A 14000-nucleotide genomic window follows, 5' to 3' on the forward strand; every position below is an offset into this window, starting at 1 on the left:
AAGCTATCACTAAATAAACTTATCAAATCATGGCACTACAAAACCCATGTGGGCTATTACACTCCTATTCTTTGCCCTTGGTCACACTGGGTAGGCTCTGCAGTGCAGCGTATGTCTCGGCGCAGCCAGGAAAAGTTTGTCACTATTGCTCCTATTCCAAATTAAACTTTCTGTTTTCACTACCTTGAAGCATACAACTATTTAATTTAAAAAAAAAAAAAAAAAAGTATTTCAAACAAGCATTCTTTCCACTTGTAATCTTAACAATTTCTGTTAATATAATACTCACAGTTGTATTCTTTCCAATATCACACACCCATAGACACAGGCTGCATCTTCCAGATTTTGTGGACTTATCAGCTGTAGGCCTTCAGCAAGCTACAGCAGTCAACTAGTTATTCTAAATCTGAGATGACTTTACATTTGCTTAAAGCTACATGGACACTGCAGAAGTGGATGAACTCTGCGCAATTTCAGTACAACTTCTGAAATCCCAAACATTGCTTATCATGCACAGGAGATACTTTTATCCCTGCTTTGATAAATGCTTATCTTTCACAATATCAGATATTAGTTGTCAGAACAGTTAAGAACAGCAGATACCGTCACCAAAGCAGAGGGAAAGGAAGTTTTCTTACTTTTGTTTCTCATGGTTACTGTGGGTAATGAAGAGGTATCATGTGCCTGCAGCATCCCTCTCTGTGGCTGAAAGAAAAATGAAATTCACTGTAATTTCTTCCTCCCTTCTCCCATCAGACTGTGCCACATAACCAAAATAAAAAAGCTATGTTTTTTCTGAATCCTCTCAGAACAGATCAGTTCTTGGCTGTATGTCTATTTTTTATATATATATGCGTATATATATATATGCATGGATGCATGCACCCCCCACCCCTAGTTGCAATCAATGAAAGGGGCAAAATAAACAGATGGAGAAATGTGCAGCAAATAGGAAAATGAGATGAGAAAGTGCTGACAATACTGAAGAGAACTGAAAATCATAATTGTATAAACATTAACTAGCTTGGAGAACCATACTGCAGAAGAAGTTCCTCACATTTGGGGCAAGCATGAATTCTGCGCATTCCTCATATAAACAACATACATATTTAATAGTTTTCATTATGCATTATAAATACACATGATGCTGCATTACAGGATGCAGTATTTGAGAATTAAGAGATATAGCATTTAAGGGTGCTGGAAATCCCTGAATTTTGCCAGTGAAGTGTTTTGGTTTTTTTTAATCGAAGCACAGGACAGATCATCTCACCATAAGGTCCCTGTGTACTGCAGGGAACAATGCTGGGAATTTGCTGCCAATGAACACCCTGTGGCACTGACCTGGAGCACTCACAGTGTCCCAGGGACAACTATATGTGGTTCTGGGGAATTTCAGGATAGCCCAGAGAATTTATTCACTATATAGCACAGGGGCTGAAATTCTTTCCAACAAGCTGGAAACATTGGGACGTATGGTAGAAGACGTTATATATCTGTATGCTAAATTATTTTAACTTTTGTGTTTATTCAGTAGAGTAGATAAATCTCTTACCTTCATTTTGACCTTTGCACAAGAAGCAAAACTCTCCTTACAGCCTTTGTGAACAATTGCATTGCAGTCTGTCAAAAGTAAAAAACCCAACAATTTAAACACATATTAACACAAATCATGAATTATATTTTAAGTGTACATTACACTGTAAGCATACAGTTCTGAATTATTTCTAGAAGAGACAAGAAAGGAAAAAAATTCCATGCCCAGAATGACAAAATATGCTCACATTCCTAAAATTTCTTACACTTGGGCCTACTTAGTAAAAGCCAGTAATTCTTCTGATATTTTGAGAGGTAATGATAAGGCCATAGGGCGTTGCTATTCTGTTGGTGTCCCACAATTTCCTGCGCAAGAAAGACAGAAGAAAGAAACCTGCATGTTCTTGCAAAAACCCACAAGCAGTATCATTTTTCAGATCCAACAAGGAAGAGGGACAGAACCTGCTTCTGGTGCATGAAAAGAGGCAGTGAGACAATTCAGAACCATTAAATTCACACTCAAGCCTTGAAAACCTGGAGGCAGCTCTTTAGTGTGTACCATTTAGCAATAGAGCATTTTGATTTTTTAGATCGAAAATCTAGTTTCAGGGACTTGATTCCTCCGATTCAACTCTTCAGCAGGAAGTTCCTCCAACTCCTCTGTATCACTAGTATTAATAATTAAAACCCCCAAAAGCTTATTTTCTGCATCACTGATCATAAAAAATAAAAAAGACCAGGCAGAAAGCTATTAAAAATAAGGATTTTTTTGCTTGCCCATTTGTTTTAGAGCATGCTAAATCTTTCAGCATTGACTAGCTGTTTCAGGAAGCTGGGAGCATCACTGAAAAGCTGAGACATTGATTTAAAATGATCCAGCACTTTAAAAGGCATTAAGAAAAGGTCATCCATAGGTGAGACAGAGCAGTGACGGTAGCAGTAAAGCACTGCCATTTCTGTAGGAAAAAAGTAGTCCATGACAGCACAGGAACAATAGAGCCTCTGCTGCTGGTTATCAGTCATTTCCAAGGCATTTGATGGCTGATTTTAAGATGTGATGGGAGAAAGGACCACTCTCAGATGTGAGCTTACAACCTGGGCCGTGACCAAACCTTCCTTGTGGCAGTCATTTTCTGGCCAATGCAGAAAACTTACAGTAATTTTCTACTGTACCTTGTAAAATAAGGAAAAAAGGTCTATGCTAAAACATATGACATTGTTGGATTATTTTAACTCATTAGAATATAGAGAGTTAAACTGGGATATATTTGATTTTCTAAGTGGCTTCAGAAGCTGTTAAGAAAGTTGAGTGGGGAAAGGGAGAGAATGCATTTGAGAGCTTGTAATTGTTGATATTTTCCATTTCCTATCAGGCTGACACAGAGCGTGTCTCAGGCAAACAACTTCGCTGAAATCTCTTCTCTTCCAGGAAACTCAAAACTGCCATTCGGGATTCAGCCGGCTGCTCCTTCCCCTGCTCACTGGAGATGTTTTATACGCTGCTCATCTACCAGAAGGAACAGAGACAGAGCCTCCTGCTCAAGCCTGGGAGCAATTCCCGTACACGCTTCAACTCATCTCTAAGCTAGTGGAGTAAAAAATATTACTAATAGTGAGGAACGGAATGCCCTGAACTGCAGTGGGAAAAAGACTGCCTATTCTGTAGCTTTGGGTTGCTGTGTAAACCAGCTGCTATTCTGGTCTCGACCACACAAACACTGCTGACCTTAACAAGCTACAGGCTTCAGACACCACCTGATAAGAAAAGAGAACAAAATCACCAGTCTCGCAGAAACCCTCTGCTGTGGTTCCTGTACTGCCTGCATTGTATTGCACGTACTTCACATCCACACAGGTAGTTGCCATTTGACCTGTGATGCAATTTCACACATAAAGAGAGAAGAGGGTTTGTATTTCCTTTTTATATCATGCTGTTCTCACTGAGGGCTCACCAAAGCAGTGTTTCAGAGAACTAAAGCAATACACTACAGATGGGCGAGACATTTTTTTCCCCAATGGAAATAAAGCCATGATCCAAGCCAGCTTTCCCTGTCCTCCATCCATCTTAACAAAGCACCTCAGACCCAAGCCATAACGTGCAGCTGAAATAACCAAAGTACTCCAGCTAAGTAATACATGCCAACAAGCAGGGCAGAAAACCCCATGGGATGCTGAGATGTCCGAGCACAGGCTAGGAAGGAGGTTGCAGGACACCTCCTTGCAGACACGACTCATTTCAGTCCAGCTTCCATAAGGCACCACGCTGCTCCATGAATCACTGTCTCCAAAGTCTCCCTCCCACCCCACATCCTTAAGCAAGAGGAAAATAAAGCATAAGGTTTGCATTTCCCATGTCAGATTTAATGAAAACCAAAAGGAAGGGGGGAAAAAAACCCGACTTACTTGCACAGTAGTACGAATCCTTATTGAAAGGTTTCATACAGTGGTAACAGGTTGCTTGGGCTACAACGGCGGTTGCAGTGAAGAGATGTCCATTTAACAGCTTCTTATCTTTTTCCTTCTCCTTGGAATCTTTGTCCTTCTCTTTAGTCTTCTCTTTATCTTTCTCTTTTTCCTGCCGAGAGAAAATGAACAAATGCCTCGTTACTTCGCAGAGGTCTATTCTCTAGTTACAAATTCTTCAGTGTTTGCCTTTGGCACTATGATGATATTGATCGACGCCCACCTTAACAATAGTGATGTATCTGCACAGCAGCTTACAGCCCCCATGCATGTGTATTAACATACTATTGACTCGCAGTGCCTTCTGCATGGGTACCTCACCAGTGGAGACAAAACTGAGTCTGTTCTGAAGGCAGCTATTTTCTTCCACCTTTGTTTTATAGTTGCTTGGTTTAATGACTTAACTCTTTTCTTCTTCTGGGCTCTTCAGCACTTTCAATGAATTGTGTTAAATACAAACACCTTGTTTAATGTGTATCAAACTTTCAACAGTTAATTTTTAAGGCCAACCCATAAGACTTGTGCTTTGCAACTGCATTTTTAATGGAGAGCACAAGCTCTTCCTCAGTGCCTGTACAGCATCACTGCCAGAATATTTCCACCTCTGTTTTGCTTCTGACTAGCGACTTTTTCAACGTTTTCATGCAACCCCAAGTAACTATGTGAAGCTTTTTGGGGAAATGGATCTTTCACAAACTCTCGAAATACGGCACCACAGAAAGGCTGAGGAACAACAGCAACACCATAAAAGATTATCTCGTGAAGCCACGGTTCAACCTCTGGACTACTCAGCTTTAGAAAGATGACAAGCACAGCCAGCTTCTCCAACTTTTAGCAGAGTTTTTGCTTACCTTTCTATTGCTACCTGAGATAGAAAATGCTAAATACAAAAATTTGAAACATCTTTCACTGCAGCCTTTCATGGATTTGGAATTCTCCCAAACAATTTTTAAAGGAAACTCCATAAAAAACCCTCCAAATTTGAATTACAGTAACTCCTTGTCTTTCTGTGCACTACCCTACAAAATGTTAACCATACAATTCAGCTCCAGATCTGTATTTTAACTGTTACTGCAGATTTCTTGGCATCTGAAAGAGAAGCTTAACTAGAAATTGTAAAGACTTCTGTAGGCTTATCTTTGCATTTTCTTATTTATATGACATGTGCCCTTTACTAAGTATTGTCACAGCCTAAATATCAGAGAGCTGCAGAGCAGCCCATGTGAGCAACTGCCATGAAGCGGTTAAAAGAGGTATTGAGCTCTGCAGTCACTGGCAGGGAAACTTTTGAGCCTTTGATGACACACTCAAATAATTAGTAACTCAGCCTAAGGTCTCCCCTCTCCCAACACAACCCAGGCAAAATGCCAGCGTTGGAATCTCTCCCTGCAAAGCCTCACAAACAGAAAGTCTATTTACTAGCCCCAAACGCTATTTTGTTCTGCAAATAAGCAAAACCAGGAGCATTACCATATGGAATAATCCTGTCTGAAGCAGAAAACCTGCCAGGAAGAGTCTGCTTTGCAGCACATTTCCGCCTCCTTTGAGCCATCAGCTCAGATCGACACCCCACATAAACCTCCACAGCCCTGTTCTCCATCCGCTGACCTGCCCACCTTTAACCATGCCCAGCCTGGCAGGTTTCAAGAACTAAAACTCTGCAGTTTAGTCCTTGGCCGATCGTACCAAGTTGATGCCTGGAGTTTTGTTCTGTTGCCTATTGACTTGTGAAGCTCCAGGAGAAAAGATCACCCTATGCTCAAGGAAGATCTTGCAACTCTCACGCTTAACATGCGGGAAAGAGATTTACTGTTCTATACTTTAAATGTACCCGGTGTTTACTGCAAAGCCCAGTATTTCTAAAGTCTGGAATAATACCCTGTCTTCATAAAAATCACCGTAAAAAAACCATTTTAATTAAAGCTAAACGACCCAGGAAAAACAGGAAACGGGTGCACCACTTTCAAGGAGGAAACAGCAAGCTTCATAACCGGAATGCCAGCCATACCACTGAAAAACAAGGTCTCAAAATGAGAATTTTTTTTTTTTTTCTGTGACAGTTACTGGAATGTTTTTTTAGAAAAGGATTGTAAAAACAAAACCATTTTCCTGCGCCGAGTTGCTGGTGAGACTTGAAGCACAGCTTCACAGCTGAACTTGCACCGACACGCACTAACAGTCAAGATGGGTACCGCAACTTGATCATATGTCCCAAAATAACTGCTGTAGCAGCAGATTCTGCTCTGAAATAACGATGAAGCTCTTACCTCCCAATGCTTAAGTCCTACTAGCTTCACTGTTATTTGAGGTACTTCGGCAAATTTATTCCATTTTATCGACATCCTTCCCCCAGGGGCAGGAGCTACTCCCCACCAGCATTAGCCCATCGCGATGGCCAAGAGCTGCCAGCACAGCCGGCCAGGGGGAAGGCAGTCAGAGAGGAGTTGAGCAAAAGGGGGAGGGCGGGTTGATTGCTGCTAACTTCCTTGAAGATGATTTTAGCTACTTTGCTATTGCTTTCATCTTGCCCTACCCTAGCTTCCACTGCTAAAAAAAAAAAAAAAAAATACAAAAAAAAAAAATACACAGGCAGGGAAGGATGGGATTAATATTTTAGAAGTCACAAGTCAATATGTGACCACCCATTTTAAAAGGCAGAGGGTGGTAAATCAAACCCTCTGAGATGTTTGGGATACAGAAGTAGTGAATTTTAACATACCTCAGTGTTGCTAGGTAGTAATTCAGTAAACAAAGTGCTGCAGAAGATTTCCCAGACAGAAAGGTTTCACGTGTTTGCGCTCCTCCTGCTCTACAGGTCACAAATATTCCCTGTCTCCTAGTCCTTTCAAACACTTACAACTCTTACTATAGACACTGAAACACTGTTGGTGGTATAGCACTGCCTAATAACTGCGCAAGTCAAGGAAAAAGAGAAATTGCTCATGTTAATTTTTTTGTCGTCATTTCCCAGAAACTCGCTACCAAAATGAAGAAAATGAGTATGTTTTTTTTCCAATTGCCAGAGATATAGCATGTTTTAGACTTCACAAATGTGAATCAATGCACGCTGCTGATTTCAAGAGATTCACTGACTAATCCCCAAATAACACAATGTACATGCCAGACATGGGTAAATTCACAGAAACTTCTATCAGTATCCGCTCCAGTTAATACTCCAAACACCCTTTATTTTTAGGGTTTTTTTACATAAGTGTTGACACCATTTTCAAAAAGAGCCATTGCCATTAGCAGGCTCAGATGTGCTTTATTTTACCGTTCATCTTAGAAAACGGTGCATTTCTGAAGGTTTGGAGAAAAGTAGTATCTAGTTGGAAAGAAGTTGAAGCCCCTCTCCCTCCTGACAGCCCAGACAGCAGCAGAAATCAACACTTCCTGTCGAACTTCCTCTTTCAAGGTTTGTTGTTTTTCTTATTAACTCTTACAGGTTTTCATCAGCCATGATGCTTCTGAGAAATAAGTGTTCCCAAGAATTTTTAGGTCAAATTATTTAAATGTACAGCTGAAGCCCTAAAAACGTATGTAATGCAAACATTCCACCGCGAGCAGAGAAGAAATTATAATTTGAATGATATTATGGGTTTTCACTTAGTAAAAATATCAGAACTGATACGAGCTGCAATTCTTGTAGTGTGTATTATTGTTGGGGATTTGGAGCAATTCTTTATCAACAGTTTCAGACACAATCATGAAATTAGTGAAATCAGACTGCACTTATTAACAAAAGCAGCGCAAATATCTCAAAGCATTTCTGTTATATTTTCTTATAGACTTCTGTCCCAACCAGATCTCAATCTCTCTCTCTTTCCAATTCTTGCTTTAGAGATTATATACCTGAAGTGCAAGAACCAGTTAATGAATTTCTAGTCTTGCTTACAGGCTGTGCAACATGCTCCACAACTTCTCGCTAGTGGTTTGCACAGAGGTTTCTACATAAACAGGGTTTTTTGGTTGTTTTTTTTTTTTTTTGACATTGTACTTTGCTGCAGGCAACAGCATTGTCTTAAAGCTGCTCAGCAGCAGCTCTGAGACTCTGATACTTGCAGCTTGCATTTTTAAAGGCAGATCCATAAAGAGGAACTGTGCGTTAAGATGACTGATCTCATTACAGCTGGTACCTCATTGCGAAGGTGACGCAATCTTCCAAAAACGTGTATCAAAATGTGCATTGGACCATGAAAGCACACAAACCCAGCTATGTTAGAGGAACACTCAGGCTGAAACATCAAGTGCTTATGTTGGGAAAGCCTAAAATGAAGTTTGTTTGCGCAGGTGTAACATGGCCCCTCCCATAATCTTTATGCTTCAGCTCAGCCTTATTCTGCGATAGGCACAATGCTTATTATGCCACATTTTGTTTCCTGTTTGCTATTCAGACACTCATCAGAATATGTAATTACGTGTTTCAGGGGCCTTCCAATAGTATTTACCAACATATTAGCTACACGACCTAACTATATAATACACGTTGGCGACTGTGAGGTAAGGTGCTCTTAGCTTCTGTTAGACATGATAAACCGAGGTGAGGTTCAAGTGAAAAATCCAACCAAGCCAAAAAAACCAAACATACATTAATCTTCAGGGGACAATCTGAGGCAACAACAGCCCATTTGTGTGAAGTACTTAGCATTAATGTAATTATTTCTGTAACCAATGCTTTTCCCAGGAAATTCAGCTGTGCTGAGCAGCATTTAACGTTCAGCAAATTAAATCCCAGGGTTTCAAGGATGGAAAAAAAGGGGTAATATAAATATTGGACATCACTGAAGGTCACAGTTTGAGCAACTTCTCCAGCAGTGCACGGGAACTTTGTGGCAAAGGTAAAAATAAAAGGGAAACACAATACAGCCTTCAGCAGCCAGTCCCTTCTTAAGAGCTACTGTCTTCATTTTATTAAACACCTCTCAGGTTCTGTAAAAATTAGACCCATCAATCACTGCAAAGCCATAACTCATGCCAGAGCACAATCTATTCTCTATAATAAATGAAGCTTCATTCTATGGGGAAAAGAGGCAAAAACATTGCACAGGAAAACTCACCTCAGATGCATTTCAATTTTGGGGTGCTAAGATTTGTCATGTAGCTAATTCCCCATTACCCCACAGACAATCCTTCCCTCGCAAAAGGAAGAAAGGAAGAAAAAAGAAAAGAAAGTCAGGCAAAGACATAAATACCACCCTATGGAAACACACTGAAATACAGAATTCCTTGCTGCTTCTTATGGGTATTTCACGGACGTATAAATCACAAGAAGCACTTACTTTGCTCTTCTTGCTGCTGGACATTTTATTCCTGAGGTAGCTGAAGGTTCGACTGACTTTTGTTACACTTTTACCAGCAGGGACACTGCTGCTCTCTTCAGATATGCTAAAATAAAAAAAAAATAAAAAAAAGAGGTTGCTTTTATTTTTTCTTTTTCTCCCAAAGCATGTATTAAATGGATAGATTCTTTTTTAAAGGACAAATCCATTTATTATCCAATAGAGTCACGGGTCGCTTTATGGTGATATACCAGAGAAGGCAAAGTGAAGACAAAACGCTAATCCAGTAGTTTGTCATGTATTTCTAGGAATCCTTTTATCTGTTTTTAAACAATCTCCATTCTCAAGCCATGCCATAGCACCCTCTGCTGCTCCCGTGGCCAAATAACCACTAACCAGCTCGCAGCATCTGCCCATTTACACAGCCCACATTGCAGCTACACAGTCAGTCCTGGCATTTAATCATTGATATTTCAGACAGAAAGGGATAGACATGCATGCATCCTTTAAAGAGAAATCTCCTTCCAGAGAAAGACATCTAATGAACTCTGAAAAGGCAGTGTCTTTAACAGAAACCACACTGGCTGCAAAGCCTCCCCTGAGAAATGAGAATACCAATACAAAGTAATAAACAGCAATGGTTATTTGTATTAATTTAGGCATTTCTGGGACACCAGTTATTTTCTGCCATCCTTTACATGCACAAGCTTATGACTTCTTCAGCTTCTATGGGAGAATAAGAAATTAGGGAGGAAAGTATGATTACATTAAAGAAAAGGACACAGTCTATCAATAGAAGTACAACGCAAACCAAAAGCGGAACGACAGAAAGACGAATGAAATAAAAGAGGACAAAACAGCAGCAAGCAGAGGTGAAGAGCCTCCCAGCCACAAAATAAAGCCGAAGCCCAGCTCCTTCAGTGCCACAAATGTCCTTCCTCCAGGAAAGCGCTTTCAAAGACAGCACCCACCGGAAAGATTATCTCCTCTCTACAGCTTGCAAGGATGAAAAGTAACGTACAACATGATCGTTTTGGCCTTTGTTATAGAAATACAGACATAATTAAAAGGGAGGAACAGCTACTTTTAGTGTAAAATACAACTCAGGGTAAACTGATATGTTCGATAATAGATAAGCTGTTATGTTATTAGCTATGAATAAACACAAAGCCTGGTTAGAGAGAAGACCTAGAACAGGCTTTCATATTCTGTGATCTAAAATATTCTTCAGCCTTTAGACACACGGGGCTGATTTTCACAAGCCTGACAACTTGTGATTTCAGCTGAAGTGCACTGTTGCCAGCAAGGCTTTTGGATGCCCAAACCAGAGCCCACTGCAGGAGTCCCACCAGAAGAGACGCGATACCCCTAGAATACTGTACCTCTGAACTGAGGAACCCGTGGGGCCGCTGAACGCCTGCGTACCTGGAAAAGATCAGAGGGGTGGGGAGGATGACATGTTAGACTGCAATCTTAGCCCACTGATTTTAAAAACATAGTTTGCATATTTGGACAGTTCAAGAGGAAGGGGAAATGTTTTCCAGAAGTCAGTGTTTAGAATAGATTTCATGTGCTCATGATAAAGCCTGTTCCCTGCATCCTTAGGTGCTCTCAAATTAGATGCTGAGGTGAAAGCCTGCTTAGTATTTTTATCATTCTTCAGCTATTAGGCAAAGGATGTGCATGTGTTAAATTTACTGGTAAATCAGGGTATCTGAATCAGAACTGCCAATTCAATGACAATAGGTATAAATGAGAATCATTCTGCTACAATGCATTTATTTACACACCACTAGAAAGAATCTATTGTACAACACATCCGGGTTTCATGTATAAAACTCTTCTGCTTGATAAAATTATAGTTCATTTTCCCATCAAAATCCTGAAGCACTTCATAAAGAGTAAGGGAAACAAGGGAAGCCTTATTCCATTTTCCACGGAACATTACCAGCCTAGGGCTTAGTCACAAAACACTGTGCTTGAGGAAAGTCTGACTTTCGACATGAAGCTGAAGCCCTGCCAGTGACACAAATTCTCTTTATACCACAAGGAACCTGCTTGCACAATGCATGTGGAGCAGATTAGGTAGCTGACACCATTTACCAGAACCATCGAAGATGACTGAAAAATCAGGATGAAATGATCCAGAGGAGAGAGGGCGCTCTCCAGAGTAACTGGGCTTGTCAGGACTCCAAAAAACCCTCACTGCAATCACTGTCTGCAGTCCTATCTGAAGTTCAAGAAGCAGCATGACTGATCATCTTTGGCATATACACTGTAAGCTTAACAGTACTTTGGCTTCAAATCCTGTTAACATGTTAAAGCTAAGGGTGAATGCAAAAGAGCCACTTGACATCGGAGGCAAAGATGGTCCTCTATCCAAAAGCAGTAAGTGCATTAGGAAAAACTGTGCATACAGTATTATGCCTTATGATTCTAAAATACACATTTTCCTAACCGCTGATTCCAGTGTCAATAGAGCCTGAGACAGAAATATCATTTCTTCATATTGAGAAACTAAAATACAGGCATACCCCATTACCTAATCCCTGCTTGGAGATCGCTATTAATATCTCCCTTGCAAAATTTTTCATCTAATTAATGATCTATCTGAAATACATCGAAGTTAGTAATACTGTAACATATATAAAATGAAGTCCACTATTCAATTTCCTGACTGTGCTGGGTTTTTATATATTATCCACTACCTAAGTATCTACACAAGCAGTTTACAGACTCCCAAATCCCTGGTTAATGCTCCAGTGACTCTGGTTCATGTTTTAGCTCTAGTCTGCTTTTAACATGGGTTAAGCCTCCTTAGTCTTTCCTTTTTTTAATAGATTCAACAATTTGACTGGATCTAAGTATTTCACAAACCTTTTTGTTTCTTTACAGTTAACGTAAGAAGTATGAATGAACGCTGAATCAAGAGCTGTAATAATTTGATATTTGTGAGTTTTTCAGCACCTTGAGAAAGTACATTGCATGGGAACTTTGAATTATGTACTATTTATCTGTTCTGCAAGAGTGTTTTATCTTAAAAATGGGGGATTCTTGACACTGGCAGGCAAAATGGATCCAGACAAAAATCAAAGTGAAAGCCTATTTATGAATTCGTGTTTTAGGTTACAATATAACATCATATGATCAACAGTGCTGCAAGCTATAAAGCCCATGAAGATAAGCATAGAAAAGCACACATTTTCTCACCTTCAAGGGTTTTTTTTGAGGTAGAAGAGGGGAAGGAAGGTTTATTTCCATAATTTTTGTGTTTTTTATCATGACCAGGTTCAAAACTGAAATGCTAAAATTGACTTCACAACCAACAAAAAAGTTAGTTTTGTTCAAAGGCCAGGACTGCTATCTATGTCCAATGAATCTGGGCTAGTAGCCAAATTTTGGTGTACTTATCTGAACACCTTTTAAGCATCACCCACCAAAATTATTTCATATGGTAGCTAGACTTGAAATAATTCATCAAGTTCCATTATGCAGAAAGCAGCAACTGGACTAGGATGTTGCAAACAAAAGAAACCAGCTTTCAGCATCTTAATGCTGGCAGTAATTAAACTTCTGTGGGTTAAGAAATCCAAAGGCTTCATAATAATTTTCTAAAATGTACAGACTGGCTTGTCTGGCCACCTGAATTCCACGTCTTAAATATATCATGATATCAAACAAACTGCAACTAATTTTCCATACTCTAGAGAAAAACAGGCATGGAGAGATTGAGGAGCAGTAACTGAAATGCAAGTGCAATCTCAATGCTAACACATCCATCCTCTTATGAGAAATGAACCCTGAAGATGTGAAAAAATAAACAAACTGGTCTGGGATTACTACGTGAAAAATGCCCATTGCCAAAGCAGTCTTATGAATAGCTGTGGCTAAACCAACGTTTATATAAAGTCACCACAGTACCCTCAAATATGAGGGAATAAAACACATGTAAAGAAAGCAACATTTTTGTTTGAGACAATATCTGACATGATTTTAAATGCTCATCGTTAACAGTAGCACTGTTGAGGGAGAGAAGATAAACACTAGCTAACACAAATACCCCCCCAAATTGCTATACCCTAAGCTGGCTATTAGGAATTACTTAACTAGTTGGATGCTTAAAACAAACAAACAAACAAAAATAAACAAACCCCAAAACAACCAAAAACACAATCAAAAAACCAAATCCAGCAAAAAGTTTAGCTAAGAGTACTTTTTACTGTGGGAGTGTGACATCAATGCACAGCTGCATGTTTGCTGTTCACTTTGTGAGGACCATGAATTGTGAGTTTTGTTAGAGGCAGAAGAGAAGGACAGAGCAAAGGGGAAGGAGGAAGGAGCTTCAATATGGAAGTGGGTAGTAACACACCGGGGAAGAGCACAGGACTTTCTTGCATGAAGGGACAAACCCACAGTGCAGACTAGGAATGGAAAGGAGGAGAATTTAGATACCTACAACATAGATGGTGTGGAGATTTTTTAAATTCAGGAAGCAACCAAAATCTGTTGGACTAGAAAGCAATTTTGCCCATCCCAGTACGGACAAGAGGGATGTAGGCTAATTTCCTTGCAAACCTTTGATTTGAACCAACTGATGCAGCTGCCCTGAATTTTCTCTTTAGATAGAGAATTATCTGTTCTGGTTTATTTCAACAGTCTAAGAAAACATGCTTAAGAAATAGGAAACATTTTCAATTATCTTTGATAAGCCTATTTAAAAAA

At 39.8% G+C, this 14000-nt stretch overlaps 1 protein-coding gene across 4 annotated transcripts in view; it reads right to left on the reverse strand.

The window, feature by feature from the left end:
* The window catches only part of AKAP13 (A-kinase anchoring protein 13), a 78416-nt gene that overhangs the window by 25149 nt on the left and 39267 nt on the right, over positions 1-14000 (reverse strand). For all 4 annotated transcript variants that reach the window (XM_041123582.1, XM_041123581.1, XM_041123580.1 and 1 more), the window contains 5 exons: positions 10661-10703; positions 9279-9384; positions 3940-4111; positions 1556-1623; positions 639-705 (listed from right to left, as the gene is read on the reverse strand). In XM_041123582.1, coding sequence (XP_040979516.1) covers positions 639-705; positions 1556-1623; positions 3940-4111; positions 9279-9384; positions 10661-10703 — 456 coding nt within the window. The remainder of the gene's footprint in view (positions 1-638; positions 706-1555; positions 1624-3939; positions 4112-9278; positions 9385-10660; positions 10704-14000) is intronic.

Source organism: Aquila chrysaetos, chromosome 5 (genome assembly GCF_900496995.4).
Source record: "Aquila chrysaetos chrysaetos chromosome 5, bAquChr1.4, whole genome shotgun sequence".
Classification (NCBI taxonomy): Eukaryota; Metazoa; Chordata; class Aves; order Accipitriformes; family Accipitridae; genus Aquila; species Aquila chrysaetos.